General features: G+C 47.6%; 1 protein-coding gene across 1 annotated transcript; it reads left to right on the top strand.

Annotated features, from left to right (window-relative positions):
- Positions 1-11111: 11111 nt before the first annotated feature.
- LOC121963021 (integumentary mucin C.1-like) lies at positions 11112-18234 on the top strand (the record flags this gene model as incomplete). The annotated part of the gene is made up of 7 exons (XM_042513386.1): positions 11112-11204; positions 13417-14003; positions 14092-14613; positions 15283-15614; positions 16195-16510; positions 17765-17806; positions 18187-18234. Coding segments are annotated over exons 1-7 (1905 nt in total), but the record flags the coding sequence as incomplete, so codon positions are not given.
- Between the last annotated feature and the right edge of the window lie 40 nt (positions 18235-18274).

Genomic DNA, 18274 nt, shown 5'->3' with positions numbered 1-18274 from the left:
TGCTTGGATATTTACATGCATCCTCTGGACAAGGTAATTATTTATTATAAATATCTCAGTAAATGGTACTTTCATGGCTTTGATTGTTTGTATTTTATTTCAGAAAACTAGAATTAGCCCCACATGGTTGTTTGCCTTGGCACTCTTGTCAAGTTGCAGTTTACATCTATATCTGTAAAAACCTGGATGCTTCACAAACATCTCCCCCCTGGCAACACAGATCTATACAAAAGGTCACATAGACCATGACTTTTGATTAACTAAGATCTATTCAGTTCATTCTTGACTCCAAGTGTATATTTGTGCCAAATTTGAAGAAATTGCCTTAAGGTGTTAGTCAGATATCATGTTCGCAAAAATTAGATGGTTGAAAGGTTATATTGATCTTGAGCTTTGACCTATGACCACCAAATTGAAATCAGTTCATCATCAAATCTAAGTGGATGCTTGTGCCAAATTTGAATGAATCCCCTCAAGACATTCTTGAGATATCACATTTGCAAGAATTTGGACAGTCAAACTGAAAACAATGCCTCTGGCCACGGCTATCGCTGACATGGAGACATAATAATAACCATAAATTCTGCAATATACTTCAACGGGCTTCATCGTTGTCATTTTTTCATAATTTCAACCGCACAAAATGAAATTAAACTAATTCCAGCGATGCAATACAATACAAAGCATATTCACTCTAAACGCTTGTATAGGATATCTGCTGATGTAGAGGTAAAAGTGTTGGTCACCTCTGTCTTCTGCATTCGGCCACAAGTTCTCATTGACATCACACCCTATTTCCTTTCTTAAAATACACCAAGAATCTTTTTGCAAACCTGAAACATCCCCGCTGATCTTTGGTAGATACTGTACGTCCATCAGTCATTGCACGATGTGGCTGGTAGTGGTCTTCACGTCTGAGGAATAAAGAGGCGAAAGAATTGACAACATACTAATATGGGCTTTAAACCACTTTTGGACTAGAAGAGAACAGTCAAATAGCACCTGACAAAAGTCTTTTAATATAGCTAGATGAAGCAGAATGTAACTAATCTCAGTTTAATTTACACTCATTTGTATTATGTTGAATGCATGCTTTTGAATGTGGAGTGTAGTGCTATACACAGAGTTTTGGTAGTGGCTGAGTTTGAGTGACAAAACAATATTGAGAGATGTGGCTGTTAAATGCATTTTTATGAAAGCGATTAAAATGTGATCCACTGTTTAGTCAACACTGACTTCTGATGTGCTGACTGTGTGATATGTTTTGTAATAAAAAAAAAAAACACACAACACTGTAATATTCAAATCCAAAAAACATTTACACTTTGAACGTTCATATAAAACAACAAATCCCTTGAAGAAAGTTGTAACACTAATCAACAGCAAGAATAAGTGAAAGGTGCAGAATGAGCTCTAAAATACATGCCTGATTATAACTGTAGATTCTAAAAAATATGCAATAAGATAATAAAAATGTATAAAACCATGCAATAGAATCAATAAATCATTAAAATCACCCTGGAAACAAAGAGCCATGCACAGCAAACCAAAGTACAGACAGGAAACGCTCATTCATTTTCTGCCCGTCAGTTTTGTACTAACATTCCTGAGGGTAGCGTGGCCTGATGATCATTACTAGGGATCCTCTTTTTGACAGCATGGATATTCAAAAGAAAATTCATGCCAATGTAGAACGTAGTTGTTGAGATGTTTGGTCACAGCCAAACTGATATCCAAAAAAAACCACTTAAACATTCATAACAACAGAGGAGGATACAAGAAAAGACAATTGGCACCTCCCACCAAAAAGCTCCCACTAAGTTATAAAATCCACCACACAGACTGCCAAAATGCAACTAAAAGTAGTGTCAGTTGACATGAGAATTAGTTTAAGAAATTCAATTGGACAGTATAACCATGAGCTGTAATTGTAGGGAGGTGAAATGCACTTGTTTGGTTCAAAACTTTCAAATACATAAGTGCAAAATCTTCCAAATGTATTAAATCAAGCACACTATTCTGCTTATACACAGACAGATATCTATCAAGGTAAGAAATGCTATAAAATGTACTTTAGACTCTGATCTATGACATTGAAAATCTAGTTACACCCCAATAGTCATAAAAAAGTGAATCTTGATGAATTGCACTTGACTGAAGACAACATTAATTCTGAATTCTTCTGAAATTTAATTTACAATTACCTGTCCCAAGTCTAGTTTTAATCAAATTATCCAAACGAGATGGGCGATGATTCCCATAATTTAGATTTAAAGCCTTGTTCAAAATCATTTTTTTACTGCCTTTAACATATATAAATTTACTGCAATACTAGTATATCTAAGGGGATGTTGCATTTTCCACAAATTCTTTTAACATTAAGACTGTTTATTTTATTTAGTCTATTTTCCATGTTTGTTTCCATGTAAAGTTTTTTTTTTTTTTTCAATCCTTACAGGGTTGGAATCACTGGTACATATACAGATGAAATTAAGTTCCCTTGGAGGTGTGAGCAATGAAAACATCACTGAACTTGTTAAACAGGTAAGTAAAATGTATAATTTTACTATTTTGTAAAAAATCTTCTTTTGACGATATCAATAATAACACATATACATAATATAAAGGGTAGGGTAAAAGAAAGTAGATATATATAAGAATGATTGTTCTCTATGTTTTCTCTCCATTCAGCTGTTTAGGGAACAACTCCTGAATGGAACAGCCCACACAGTCACAGTGACAAAAATACAAAGGGTTGGAGTTGCACCCACAACTTCAACTACTACAATCCGAAGCCCCACATCAACATTCAGAACATCAACGATGTCTAATTTTCCTTACACTACATTTACACCTCAGATAACCACAGCTATTACAGAAACCACCACACCTAGCACCATGACAACAGCCCAAACCAACACTACTGTACTCCAAACAACCACACTAACAAGCACCACAACAACTGTAGCCCCAACAACACCTGCTCCGACAACTGCAGCCGCCACAACACCGGCTCCAACAATTGCAGCCCCCACAACACCAGCTCCAACAACTGCAAACTCCACAACACCTGCTTCAACAACTGTAGCCCCAACAACACCTGCTCCAACAACTGCAGCCCCTACCACTGCAGCCCACACAACACCTGCTCCAACAACTCCAGCCCCCATTACACCTGCTCCGACGTCATCTCCTACAACACGTGCTCCAACAACACCATTCCCCAAAACACTCGCTTCAACCACTGCAGCCCCCACAACACCTGTTCTGTCAACTGTAGCCCCAACAACACCTGCTCCCACAACTTCAGCCCTTACAAATGCAGCCTCCACAACTCTAAACCCCACAACACCTGCTCCAACAACTCCAGCCCCCACAACAGCCACTCCTACAACTCCAGCATCTCCAACACCCGCTCTGACAACTGCAGTCCCCGCAACCACTGCTCCAACAACTGTAGCCCCAACAACACCTGCTCCCACAACTGCAGTCCTTACAACTGCAGCCTTGACAACTCTAAACCCCACAACACCTGCTCCTACAACTCCAGCCCCCACAACAGCCGCTCCTACAACTGCAGCCCCTACCACTGCAGCCCCAACAACACCTGCTCCCACAATTGCAACCCCTACCACTGCAGCCCCCACAACACCTGCTCCAATAACTCCAGCTCCCACATTACCTGCTCTGACAACTTCAGCCCCCACAACACCTGCTCCAACAACTGCACAGCCCCCACAACACCTGCTCCAACAACTGCAGCCCCCACAACACCTTCTCCAACAACTCCAGCACCCACATTACCTGCTCCGACAACTGCAGCCCCCCCACAACACCTGCTCGACAATATCATCCCCTGCAACACATGCTGCCAACAATAACATTCCCCACAACACCCACTTCAACAACTGCAGCCACCCACAACACCTGCTCCGACAACTCCACCCCTACAACACCTGCCCCAACAACTCAAGCCCCCACAACATTTGCTCCAACAACTGCAGCCCCCACAACACCTGCTCCAATAACTCCAGCCCCCACAACACCTGCTCCAACAACTGCAGGCTCCACAACACCTTCTCCAACAACTAAAGCCCCAAAAACTCCAGCCTCCATGACACCTGCAACCCCGACAACTCCAGCTCCCACATTACCTGCTAACTGACAACTGCAGCCCCCACCACACCGCTCCGACAACTGCAGCCCCCACAACTCTCGCTCCGACAACTGCAGCCCCAACAACTCCAGCCCCCACAACACCCACGCTCCAACAACTCCAGCACCCACATTACCTGCTCCGTCAACTGCAGCCCCCACAACACCTGCTCTGACAATGTCATCCCCTGCAACACGTGCTCCAACAATACCATTCCCCACAACACCCACTCTAACAACTCCAGCCCCCATGACACCTGCTCCAACAACTCCAGCCCCTACAACACCTGCTCCAATAACTGTAACCCCAACAACACATGCTCCCACAACTGCAGCCCCCTACCACTGCAGCCCCCACAACACCTTCTCCAACAACTCCAGCACCCACAACACCCACTCAGACAACTGCCCCCTCAACAACTCCAGCCCCCACACACCTGCTCCAACAACTCCAGCCCCTACAACAGCCACTCCCACAACTGCAGCTCCCACAACACCAGCTCCAACAATTGTAGCTCAACAACAACTGCAGCCCCCACAACACCCACTCTGATAACTGCAGGCCCAACATCACCTGCTCCCACAATTGCCCCCTACCACTGCAGCCCCCACAACACCCGCTCTGACAAATGCAGCCCCCGCAAACCACTGCTCTGACAACTGCAGCCCCCACAAGACCTTCTCCAACAACTCCAGCTCCAGCCCCCACAACACCTGCTCTGACAACTGCATCCCCCCACAACACCCGCTCCAACAACTGCAGTCCCCCACAACACCAGCTCCAACAACTGTAGTCCCAACAACACCTGCTCCCACAACTGCAGCCCCCCCTACCACTGCAGCCCCCACAACACCTGCTCCAACAACTCCAGCACCCACATTACCTGCTCCGACAACTGCAGCCCCCACAACACCTGCTCCGACAATGTCATCCCCTGCAACACATGCTCCAACAATACCATTCCCCACACAACACCCATTTCAACAACTGCAGCCACCATAACACCTGCTCCGACAACTCCAGCCCCTACAACACCTGCCCCAACAACTCCAGCCCCCACAACATTTGCTCCAACAACTGCAGCCCCCACAACACCTTCTCCAACAAATGCAGCCCCCACAACACCTGCTCCAACAACTGCAGCCCCAACAACTCCAGCTCCCACAATTGCAACCCCTACCACTGCAGCCCCCACAACACCTGCTCCAATAACTCCAGCCCCCCACATTACCTGCTCTGACAACTTCAGCCCCACAACACCTGCTCCAACAACTGCAGGCCCCACAACACCTTCTCCAACAACTAAAAGCCCCAAAAACTCCAGCCCCCCCACGACACCTGCTCCGACAACTCCAGCTCCCACATTACCTGCTAACACAACTGCAGCCCCCACCACACCTGCTCCGACAACTGCAGCCCCCACAACTCTCGCTCCGACAACTGCATCCCCAACAACTCCAGCCCCCACAACACCGGCACCAACAACTCCAGCACCCACATTACCTGCTCCGTCAACTGCAGCCCCCAACACCTGCTCTGACAATGTCATCCCCTGCAACACGTGCTCCAACAATACCATTCCCCACAACACCCACTCTAACAACTCCAGCCCCCACGACACCTGCTCCCAACAACTCCAGCCCCCACAAGACCTGCTCCAACAGCTCCAGCCCCCACAACACCTGCTCCAATAACTGTAACGCCAACAACACTTGCTCCCACAACTGCAGCCCCTACCACTGCAGCCCCCACAACACCTTTCTCCAAACAACTCCAGCACCCACAACACCCATTCTGACAACTGCAGCCTCAACAACTCCAGCCCCCCACGACACCTGCTCCACCAACTCCAGCCCCCACAACACCCGCTCCAGTAACTCCAGCCCCCACAACAGCCACTCCCACAACTGCAGCCCCCACAACACCAGCTCCAACAACTGTAGCTCCAACAACTACTGCAGCCCCCACAAGACCTTCTCCAACCACTCCAGCCCCCACAACACCTGCTCCAACAACTGCAGCCCCCACAACATCTGCTCCAACAACTGCAGCCCCCCCACAACACCTGCTCCAATAACTGTAACCCCAACAACACCTGCTCCCACAACTGTAGCCCCCAGCACTGCAGCCCCCACAACACCTTCTCCAACAACTCCAGCCACCACAACACCCGCTCTGACAACTGCAGCCCCCCAGCAACTCCAGCCCCCACAACAGCTGCTCAGACAACTGCAGCCCCACCACAACACCAGCTCCAACAACTGTAGCCCCAACAACACCTGTTCCCACAACTGCAGCCCCGAACACTGTAGCCCCCACAACACCTGCTCCAACAACTGCAGCCCCAACCACTCCAGCCCCCACAACACCTGCTCCAACAACTCAGTCCCCACAACACCAATTCCGACAACTGCAGCCTCCACAACACTTCCTCCAACAACTGTAGCCCAAACAACACCTGCTCCCACAACTGCAGCCCCTGCGACTGCAGCCCCCACAACTCCTGCTCAAACAACTCCAGCCCCCACAAGACCTGCTGCAACGACTACAACCCCGACAACACCTGCTGCAACAACTCCAGCCCCCACAACACCTGCTGCAACCAACTACAGGCCCCACAACACCTCCCCCAAGAACTGTACCGCCAACAACACCGGCTCCAACAACCCCAACGCCCACAAGACCTGCTCCAACAACTCCAGCCCCCACCACACCTGCTCCGACAACTCCAGTCCCCACAACAACAGCTCTGACAACTGCCGCCTCAACAACACCCGCTCCGACAACTGCAGCCCCCACAACACCCACTCCGATAACTGCAGCCCCCCCCAACACCTGCTCCAAGAACTCCAGTCCCCACAACACTAGCTCCGACAAATGCAGCCCCTAACACTGCAGGCCTCCCGAGACCTTCTCCTCCAACAACTCCAGCACCCACAACACCTGCTCCAACAACTCCAGCCCCCACAACACCTGCTCCAACAGCTTCAGTCCCCCCAACAACTGCAGCCCCCACAACACCTGCTCCAACAACTCCAGTCCCCACAACACCAATTCCAACTGCAGCCTCCACAACACTTCCTCCAACAACTGTAGCCCAAACAACACCTGCCCACAACTGCAGCCCCTGCGACTGCAGCCCCCACAACTCCTGCTCAAACAACTTCAGCCCCCCAACAACACCTGCTGCGACAACTGCAACAGCTGCCCCCCAACACCTGCTGCAACTACTGCAGGCCCCACAACACCTGCCCCAAGAACTGTACCGCCAACAACCCCAACGCCCACAACACCTGCTCCAACAACTCCAGCCCCCACAACACCTGCTCCGACAACTCCAGCCCCCACAACACTAGCTCCGACAAATGCAGCCCCTAACACTGCAGGCCTCCCGAGACCTTCTCCAACAACTCCAGCACCCACAACACCTGCTCCAACAACTCCAGCCCCCACAACACCTGCTCCAACAGCTTCAGCCCCAACAACTGCAGCCCCCACAACACCTGCTCCAACAACTCCAGTCCCCACAACACCAATTCCGACAACTGCAGCCTCCACAACACTTCCTCCAACAACTGTAGCCCAAACAACACCTGCTCCCCACAACTGCAGCCCCTGCGACTGCAGCCCCCACAACTCCTGCTCAAACAACTTCAGCCCCCACAACACCTGCTGCGACAACTGCAGCCCCCACAACACCTGCTGCAACTACTGCAGGCCCCACAACACCTGCCCCAAGAACTGTACCGCCAACAACCCCAACGCCCACAACACACCTGCTCCAACAACTCCAGCCCCCACAACACCTGCTCCGACAACTCCAGTCCCCACAACAACAGCTCTGACAACTGCAGCCTCCACAACACCAGCTTCGACAACTGCCGCCTCCACAACACCGCTCCGACAACTGCTCCCCCACACACCCCACTCTGATACCTGCAGCCCCCCCAACACCTTCTCCAACAACTCCAGCACCCACAACACCCGCTCTGACAACTGCAGCCCCCCAACAACTCCAGCCCCCACGACACCTGCTCCAACAACTCCAGCCCCCAACAACAACCGCTCCAACACCTGCAGCTCCAAAACAACTGCAACTGCCCCCCCACAAGACCTGCTCCAACAACTCCAGCCCCCACAACACCTGCTCCCAACAACAACTCCAGTCCCCACAACACCTCCTCCAACAACTGCAGCCCCCACAACATCTGCTCCAACAACTACAGCCCCCATAACACCTGCTCCAATAACTGTAACCCCAACAACACCTGCTCCGACAACTGTGGCCCCCACCACTGCAGCCCCCCAACACCTTCTCCAACAACTCCAGCACCCACAACACCCGCTCTGACAACTGCAGCCCCAACAACTCCAGGCCCCACGACACCTGCTCCAACAACTCCAGCCCCCACAACACCCGCTCCAACACCTGCAGCTCCAACAACAACTGCAGCCCCCACAAGACCTGCTCCAACAACTCCAGCCCCCACAACACCTGCTCCAACAACTCCAGTCCCCACAACACCTCCTCCAACAACTGCAGCCGGCACAACATCTGCTCCAACAACTACAGCCCCCACAACACCGGCTCCAATAACTGTAACCCCAACAACACCTGCTCCCACAACTGTGGCCCCCACCACTGCAGCCCCCACAACACCTTCTCCAACAACTCCAGCCGCCAAAACACCCGCTCTGACAACTGCAGCCCCAGCAACTCCAGCTTCGACAACTGCCGCCTCCACAACACCTGCTCCGACAACTGCAGCCCCCACAACACCTGCTCCGATAACTGCAGCCCCCAACAACACCTGCTCCAAGAACTCCAGTTCCCACAACACCCGCTCCGATAACTGCAGCCTCCACAACACCTGCTCCGACAACTGCAGCCCCCACAACACCCCTCCCAATAACTGCAGCCCCCCCAACACCTGCTCCAAGAACTCCAGTCCCCACAACACTAGCTCTGACAACTGCAACCTCCACAACACCAGCTCCGACCACTGCACCCTCCACAACACCCGCTCCAACAACTCTTGCCCCCTCAACACCTGCTCCAACAACTCCAGCCCCCACAACAGCTGGTCCGACAACTGCAGCCCCAACAAACCTGCTCCGACAACTGCAGCCCCAACAACTGCGCCAGCAACTGTTTCCCCATCAACCATGTCTCCAACAAGTGCTGCCCCAACAACCTCGGCAGTTACGCCTGATGGGACAACTCCATCCCCCACAACTGCATCCCTCACAACTACATCTCCATGAAACACTTAATCTTGATGACCCTGATGAAGCCCTCAAACCAAAATGTGTTGTGTTTTTAATACCTCACGGATTTCTGGAATTTCAACACCTATGTTACGGCGCAACATTAGTCAATGCTTTCTTACTTGTTCACCATTTGTCATGCTTGACTTCTTGGATTGTGCATTCATTAATTTAATTCTATGTACTGCTTAAATGATATTAAGATAAAGGGCAGCCACTCTGTTCAATTATTTTTCAGGCATTATACCCATAGTACTAAATCCATAAGACAGATAACAATAAAGCTTGAATAATGGCTGTAAAACAACAACCAAAAGAACAAAACAACAAACAAACAAAAAAAAGGTGACGGCACTTTAATATCTTGTCCAGTATAATTACCAAATAGCATGTAAAAATGATGGAGGGATGATATACTTTTCTCTTTACAGCATGTTAAAGAAACTTCATTAAACTAAAAAGAACCGCAATGAAAGAACACTTTAAAAGAGGGGGACAATTTTACAAGTTAGATATTCTTGATTTCTGACTATGAAATTTACCTAACAGGATCAAGAGGTTTGTTGCAGAGTTCAATAAGTACAGTGGCTTTCAGAACTAACAAACAATAACACCTTTGATATTGAATTTCATAGGGTGACCAGTATTCCTGAAAATATACATATTTCCATATTTGACAAAAGAGTCAGAAGAGTGACCAGAAAAAAGAAGTGAAAGAAAGAAGAACATATTTGAAGTTAAGGAAAAGGCATGTGGGAGATTCCCCAAACATATGGAAGGAGGTACTATGGCTAGATGATGAGCAAAAATGTAACTTTCCGGCCACTCTTCTGTAAAGCTCGGCCTGATGGAGTGTATGGATAAAAGTGGTCCTATAGACAGATACCCCAGTATCTGCTGTAATATATTCAAGCTCTTTCTGGGTTATTTTTTGTTTTTCTTGGTCGTCTCTGTGATTAATGCCCCTTCTTTCCTGTTTCAAGTTTTGGTGACTGGCCCTCTCTTGGTAGGTTTGTTGTAGTGCCATAGTTTTTACATTTTGTAGAAATGGATTTAATGATGCTCACTGGGATGTTCATAATTTCATACATTTTTTAGAACCCTAGTCTGTTACTAATTCATCTTAGTGTTAGCCAGAATACCACCCAAGGCCCAAACAAAGAGCAGAGAAGTTGATATGCTGTTTACCACTTCCCTTTGCAGTAGGTTTCCCAGTAGTCATGCAAAAACAGCAATGTCTGTCATCCACACACAGACTGATTGTAATGAAAGTTATTGCACTGTGCTATCAAAGTCCATTAATTTACAAACTCACAGAGCACCTTCCTTTATCTGCATGACACATCAACAGCCACCTGCAAGTAGGTTGCCAAGTATGTTTGCTCCCCCAACATAATAACCAACACTGAGTAAAGAAATCCTTTACAGTAGGCCTACCCTAGATGCACCATATGTGCAACAGCACTTGAAAAAACAAACTTGTAACTTTAATTGCAGTTTTAATTGTATGCTGTGTTTTAAGATTTACTAATGTTTTAAAAACTTGTTTGTCGATGACTCACCCGGTTTTTCAGGTTATATGAAAAAAGTCTCTGTCACCAATGCCTTGTCACCCTCTCCATAGCTGAGGGAGGAGTAAGTCACTAAAAAAAACTGCAGCGTGCAATCACAGACAACAACACTTGTCTGTACCAGGAGTGGTGATAAGTAACAACTATCATTATGGAAAGAAAAATCCTTTGTTGGATTTATTTAATTGGATATGCCCTCATTGGACAAGGTAATTATTCAAGTACTTTTTTTAGGGCTTTGATTGTTTGCATTTAACTTTTAATATTAATAATATTATATATTATATTAGAGTGAACTTTACAGAAATAGTGTTAAAAAGGTTTTCAGTAGCCCACAACACTGTGTTGGATTTTACATTCTACACTGCTTGTTGCCTACTTTTATGCATTCATTGTAATCAACTACATTTACTAGTTTTTTAAAAAGGTTTTCAGTAGCCCACAACACTGTGTTGAATTTTACATTCTACACTGCATATTGCCTACTTTTGATCTCTCCTTTAAAAAACTAGTAAATGTAGTTGATTACAATGAATGCATATGCAAGTGTATATAAAAAATTTAAAAATTGACTAAAATTTGTTGTTAGAAATATACTTTTTTAAATATGTTCAACAGTTAACCTGAATTGTCTTCAAGTTAACAATTAAAACGTAATTATCAGATCTGATTCATTTGATTGTGTAAGTTTTCAAGATGATGTTAACTGCCTGAATGGTCCTTTGTTAATGACGGTAGGGAATAATAAACAAGAGCATGAAAATAAATCTGGGCTGGCAGACATCTTCAAAGGGGTATTCCACCAAAGTGAATAAAGGAAAAACCTGGCTTATTTTGATGAGTTTCACTTGACAAATCCATTCCATGAAAGTGGTGTATGTGAGTCCCAGCTCAGTAGACATGGTAACTTGTACTGCTGAACTAGTCTGCTCCACGGCAGGATAACTGTCGAGCTTAGTGTAGCTGCATGTCAATGAATTCCAAAAGACAGGTCTGAATAGTAGCTTACCATTTTCAAAGGCATCACTTTTTTTCCTGTATTTCAGACATTTTTCTCACAATGTGCATATGCATGAATGAGTGAATGAATGAATCAGTTAATGCCCATTTTGTTCACGAATACCTTTGTTTTAAAGTTTTAAGACTGCAAAATTGTAGTTGCAAAATTGTACACCATTAGTGAATTGGCTCAGTGTTCTATTCTGTTAGTATCCCAATGGATTTAAACTGAAGTCTATGATTAATTACATTGTATATTTTTAATAGCTGTAATGGTTTATTTTTGTAGCTCAAGTAGGGATATTTCAACATACATTTCACATTTCATGATCGACTCCTACCACTGATTTTTCTACACTTAATTTTCACTTGTAAATACATTCTTTTCTGATTGTTGGGATGGTTCCTGTTGAGATGTAACTAAAGTATGCCAATGGGTTAGGTCCAGTGTTGCCAGATGTACGATAATTAGTGGATTTGTATGAAAATATTGCCCACTGTACGATGAACAATCAATAATTTCAAAATTGCCATATTGCAAATTAATTTGGCCACTGTGACACTTACTATAAGCTCTTTTCTCTCTCATTTTCATCCTCATTTCCTGGCTTCTACATGTGTTAATGCGTCACTTCTCACATGACCTTGTTTGATGTAGGCCCCATTCGGATCACATTTGTCCAGCACACAGTGTTGTCGTTTATTTTCGTAAACACTCAGCTGCTGTCAGCATGCTGAAAAAAAAAAAAAAACATCAGCTGTGGGCTGAGCAGTTTAGACTGAGAAATAGCTTCTCACTGAGGCAGTGGGTGTTGTGGATCTGTCAAAAAAGTTGTTTAAATACTTGTTAATTAAAGTTAGAATAAAGTTTTAATATTACATTTTTGTAATTGTGACTGGTGTTCGATATTTTTTCTCAAAATCCGATCATTTTGAGTCTCAGGTACATTTGTTTAACATCTCCAATCTGGCAACACTGGTTAGCTCTGACAGGCTTCACACACCTCATCATATAAGTCTAATTACAGCAAATGCCCTGTATATATGTCAGTTCTCCAAAATAAGCCTACAAACAATCAATTAAAATTGTTTCAATTGAATGTCATCAACCTCTGTCAGAGATATAATCATCTCAGTGTTAGACATTAGCTTAAGTAAAGGAGGTAGGTTGATAGAAATCACAAGGATCTTCATTTTAAGGGCTATGGATGGTCGCACAAAAATGTGATGTCATGAACAGCACAGCTGTTGAGATGTTTCATGAGATTTATACAAATTTGCAGTCTGACCGAAAATGGACCGTATGATGTCTATTATACCTGCTCATATGATGAGAATGACAACACATTTGGAAATATTATGTGTTTGTGTTCCTGACATTCTATGGTTCTAATAACACTAAATGCCTGACCACAACTGCAGCCACCACAACTTTGGCCCAAACTACTACAACTGCAGCCACCATAACTTTGGCCACTACTACAACTGCAGCCACCACACCGGAGCCAACTACTACTACATCAGAGCCAACCACCACTACACCAGAACCGACTACTACTACACCAGAGGCAACCACCACTACACCAGAACCGACTACTACTACACCAGAGGCAACCACCACTACACCAGAACCGACTACAACTACACCAGAGCAACCACCACTACACAAGAGCCAACTACTACTACATCAGAGCCAACCACCACTACACCAGAGCCCGACTACTACTACACCAGAGGCAACCACCACTACACCAGAACCGACTACTACTACACCAGAGCCCCACCACTACACCAGAGCCAACTACTACTACATCAGAGCCAACCACTACTACACCAGAACCGACGACTACTACATCAGAGCCCACCACCACTACTACACCAGAGCAAACTACTACTACACCAGAACCAACCACTACTACACCAGAGCCAACTACAACTACACCAGAGCCAACCACCACTACACCAGAACCAACCACCACTACACCACAGCCCACTACTACTACACCAGAGCCAACCACCACTACATCAGAGCCAACCACCACCACTACACCAGAACCGACTACTACTACACCAGAGCCAACCACCACTACACCACAGCCCACTACTACTACACCAGAGCCAACCACTACTACACCAGAGCCAACCACTACTACACCAGAGCCAACCACCACAACACCAGAACCAACTACCACTTCACCAGAACCGACTACAACTACACCGGAGCCAACCACCACCACACCAGAACCGACTACTACTACACCAGAGCCGACAACCACCACTACACCAGAGCCAACCACCACTACACCAGAACCGACTACCACTACATCAGAGCCCACAAGCACTACACGGAGCCAACCACCACACCACACCAGAACCAACTACCACTTCACCAGAACCGACTACAACTACACCGGAGCCAACCACCACTACACCAGAGCCAACCACCACTACACCAGAACCAACTACTACTACACCAGAACCAACCACTACTACACCAGAGCAAACCACCACTACACCAGAACCGACTACTACTACATCAGAGCCAACCACTACTACACCAGAGCCAACCACCACTACACCACAGCCCACTACTACTACACCAGAGCCAACCACTACTACACCAGAGCCAACCACCACTACACCAGAAACTGACTACTACTACACCAGAGCCAACAACCACTACACCAGAACCGACTACTACTACACCAGAGCCAACCACTACTACACCAGAGCCAACCACCACTACACAAGAGCCAACTACTACTACACCAGAACCAACCACTACTACACCAGAGCCAACCACCACTACACCAGAACCGACTACTACTACATCAGAGCCAACCACTACTACACCAGCCAACCAACCACCACTACACCACAGCCAACTACTACTACACCACAGCCAACTACTACAACTACACCAGAGCCAACCACTACTACAGCAGAGCCAACCACCACTACACCAGAACCAACCACTACACTACTACACCAGAGCCAACCACCACTACACCACAGCCAACTACTACTACACCAGAGCCAACCACTACTACACCAGAGCCAACCACCACTACACCAGAGCCAACACACCACTACACCAGAGCCAACTACCACACACATCAGCCAACCACCACTACACCAGAGCCAACCACCACTACACCAGAACCAACTACAACTACACCAGAGCAAACTACCACTACACCAGAACCGACTACTACTACACCAGAGCCAACCACCACTACACCAGAACCGACTACTACTACACCAGAGCCGACTACCACTACACCAGAGCAAACCACCACTACACCAGAACCGACTACTACTACATCAGAGCCCCACAAGCACTACACCGGAGCCAACCACCACAACACCAGAACCAACTACTACTACACCAGAATCAACCACTACTACACCAGAGCCAACCACCACTACACCAGAACCGACTACTACTACATCAGAGCCAACCACTACTACACCAGAGCCAACCACCACTACACCACAGCCCACTACTACTACACCAGAGCCAACCACTACTACACCAGAGCCAACCACTACTACACAGAGCCAACTACTACTACACCAGAGCCAACCACCACTACACCAGAGCCAACCACTACACCACAGCAGAACCAACTACAACTACACCAGAGCCAACCACCACTACACCAGAACCGACTACAACTACACCAGAACCAACACACTACTACACCAGAGCCAACTACCACTACACCAGAGCCAACCACTACTACACCACAGCCAACCACCACTACATCAGAGCCAACCACCACTACACCAGAACCGACTACTACACCAGAGCCAACCACCACTACACCAGAGCCAACCACCACCACACCAGAACCAACTACAACTACACCAGAGCCAACCACCACTACACCAGAACCGACTACTACTACTACACCAGAACCAACCACTACTACACCAGAGCCAACTACCACTACACCACAGCCAACCACTACTACACCACAGCCAACCACCACTACATCAGAGCCAACCACCACTACACCAGAACCAACTACTACTACACCAGAGCCAACCACCACTACACACCAGAACCAAACTACAACTACACCAGAGCCAACCACCACTACACTAGAACCGACTACTACTACACCAGAGCCAACCACCACTACACCAGAACCGACTACTACTACTACACCAGAGCCAACTACCACTACACCACAGCCAACCAACTACTACTACACCACAGCCAACCACCACTACATCAGAGCCAACCACCACTACACCAGAACCAACTACTACTACACCAGAGCCAACCACCACTACACCAGAACCAACTACAACTACACCAGAGCCAACCACCACTACACTAGAACCGACTACTACTACACCAGAGCCAACCACCACTACACCAGAACCGACTACTACTACTACACCAGAGCCAACTACAACTACACCAGAGCCAACCACCACTACACCAGGACCAACCACCACTACACCAGAACCAACGACAACTACACCAGAGCCAACCACCACTACACCAGAACCGAACTACTACTACACCAGAGCCAACCACCACTACACCAGAACCGACTACTACTACTACACACCAGAGCCGACTACAACTACACCAGAGCCAACCACCACTACACCAGGACCAACCACCACTACACCAGAACCAACCACCACTACACCAGAACCGACTACAACTACACCAGAGCCCACACACTACACCAGAACCAACCACTACTACACCAGAGCCAACCACCACTACACCAGAACCGACTACTACTACATCAGAGCCAACCACTACTACACCAGAGCCAACCACCACTACACCACAGCCCCACTACTACTACACCAGAGCCAACCACTACTACACCAGAGCCAACCACTACTACACCAGAGCCAACTACTACTACACCAGAGCCACCACCACTACACCAGAGCCAACCACCACCACAGCAGAACCAACTACAACTACACCAGAGCCAACCACCACTACACCAGAACCGACTACAACTACACCAGAACCAACCACTACTACACCAGAGCCAAAGCCAACTACCACTACACCAGAGCCAACCACTACTACACCAGAGCCAACCACCACTACATCAGAGCAACCACCACTACTACACCAGAACCGACTACTACTACACCAGAGCCAACCACCACTACACCACAGCCCACTACTACTACACCAGAGCCAACCACTACTACACCAGAGCCAACCACTACTACACCAGAGCCAACTACTACTACACCAGAGCCAACACCACTACACCAGAGCCAACCACCACCACAGCAGAACCAACTACAACTACACCAGAGCCAACCACCACTACACCAGAACCGACTACAACTACACCAGAACCAACCACTACTACACCAGAGCCAACTACCACTACACCAGAGCCAACCACTACTACACCAGAGCCAACCACCACTACACCAGAGCCAACCACCACCACAGCAGAACCAACTACAACTACACCAGAGCCAACCACCACTACACCAGAACCGACTACTACTACACCAGAGCCAACCACCACTACACCAGAGCCAACCACCACCACAGCAGAACCAACTACAACTACACCAGAGCCAACCACCACTACACCAGAACCCGACTACTACTACACCAGAACCAACCACTACTACACCAGAGCCAACTACCACTACACCAGAGCAACCACACTACTACTAACCACAGCCAACCACCACTACATCAGAGCCAACCACCACTACACCAGAACCGACTACTACTACACCAGAGCCAACCACCACTACACCAGAGCCAACCACCACTACACCAGAACCAACTACAACTACACCAGAGCCAACCACCACTACACCAGAACCGACTACTACTACACCAGAGCCAACCACCACTACACCAGAACCGACTACTACTACTACACCACCAGAGCCAACTACAACTACACCAGAGCCAACCACCACTACACCAGGACCAACCACCACTACACCAGAACCAACTACAACTACACCAGAGCAAACCACCACTACACCAGAACCGACTACTACTACACCAGAGCCAACCACCACCACTACACCAGAACCGACTACTACTACTACACCAGAGCCGACTACAACTACACCAGAGCCAACCACCACTACACCAGGACCAACCACCACTACACCAGAACAACCACCACTACACCAGAACCGACTACAACTACACCAGAGCCCACCACTACACCAGAACCAACCACTACTACACCAGAGCCAACCACCACTACACCAGAACCAACCACCACTACACCAGAACCGACTACAACTA

This window comes from Plectropomus leopardus, chromosome 3, assembly GCF_008729295.1.
Source record: "Plectropomus leopardus isolate mb chromosome 3, YSFRI_Pleo_2.0, whole genome shotgun sequence".
NCBI classification, from domain to species: Eukaryota; Metazoa; Chordata; class Actinopteri; order Perciformes; family Serranidae; genus Plectropomus; species Plectropomus leopardus.
Note: the sequence above shows the minus strand (reverse complement) of the source record. Positions and strands in the feature narration are given on the sequence as shown.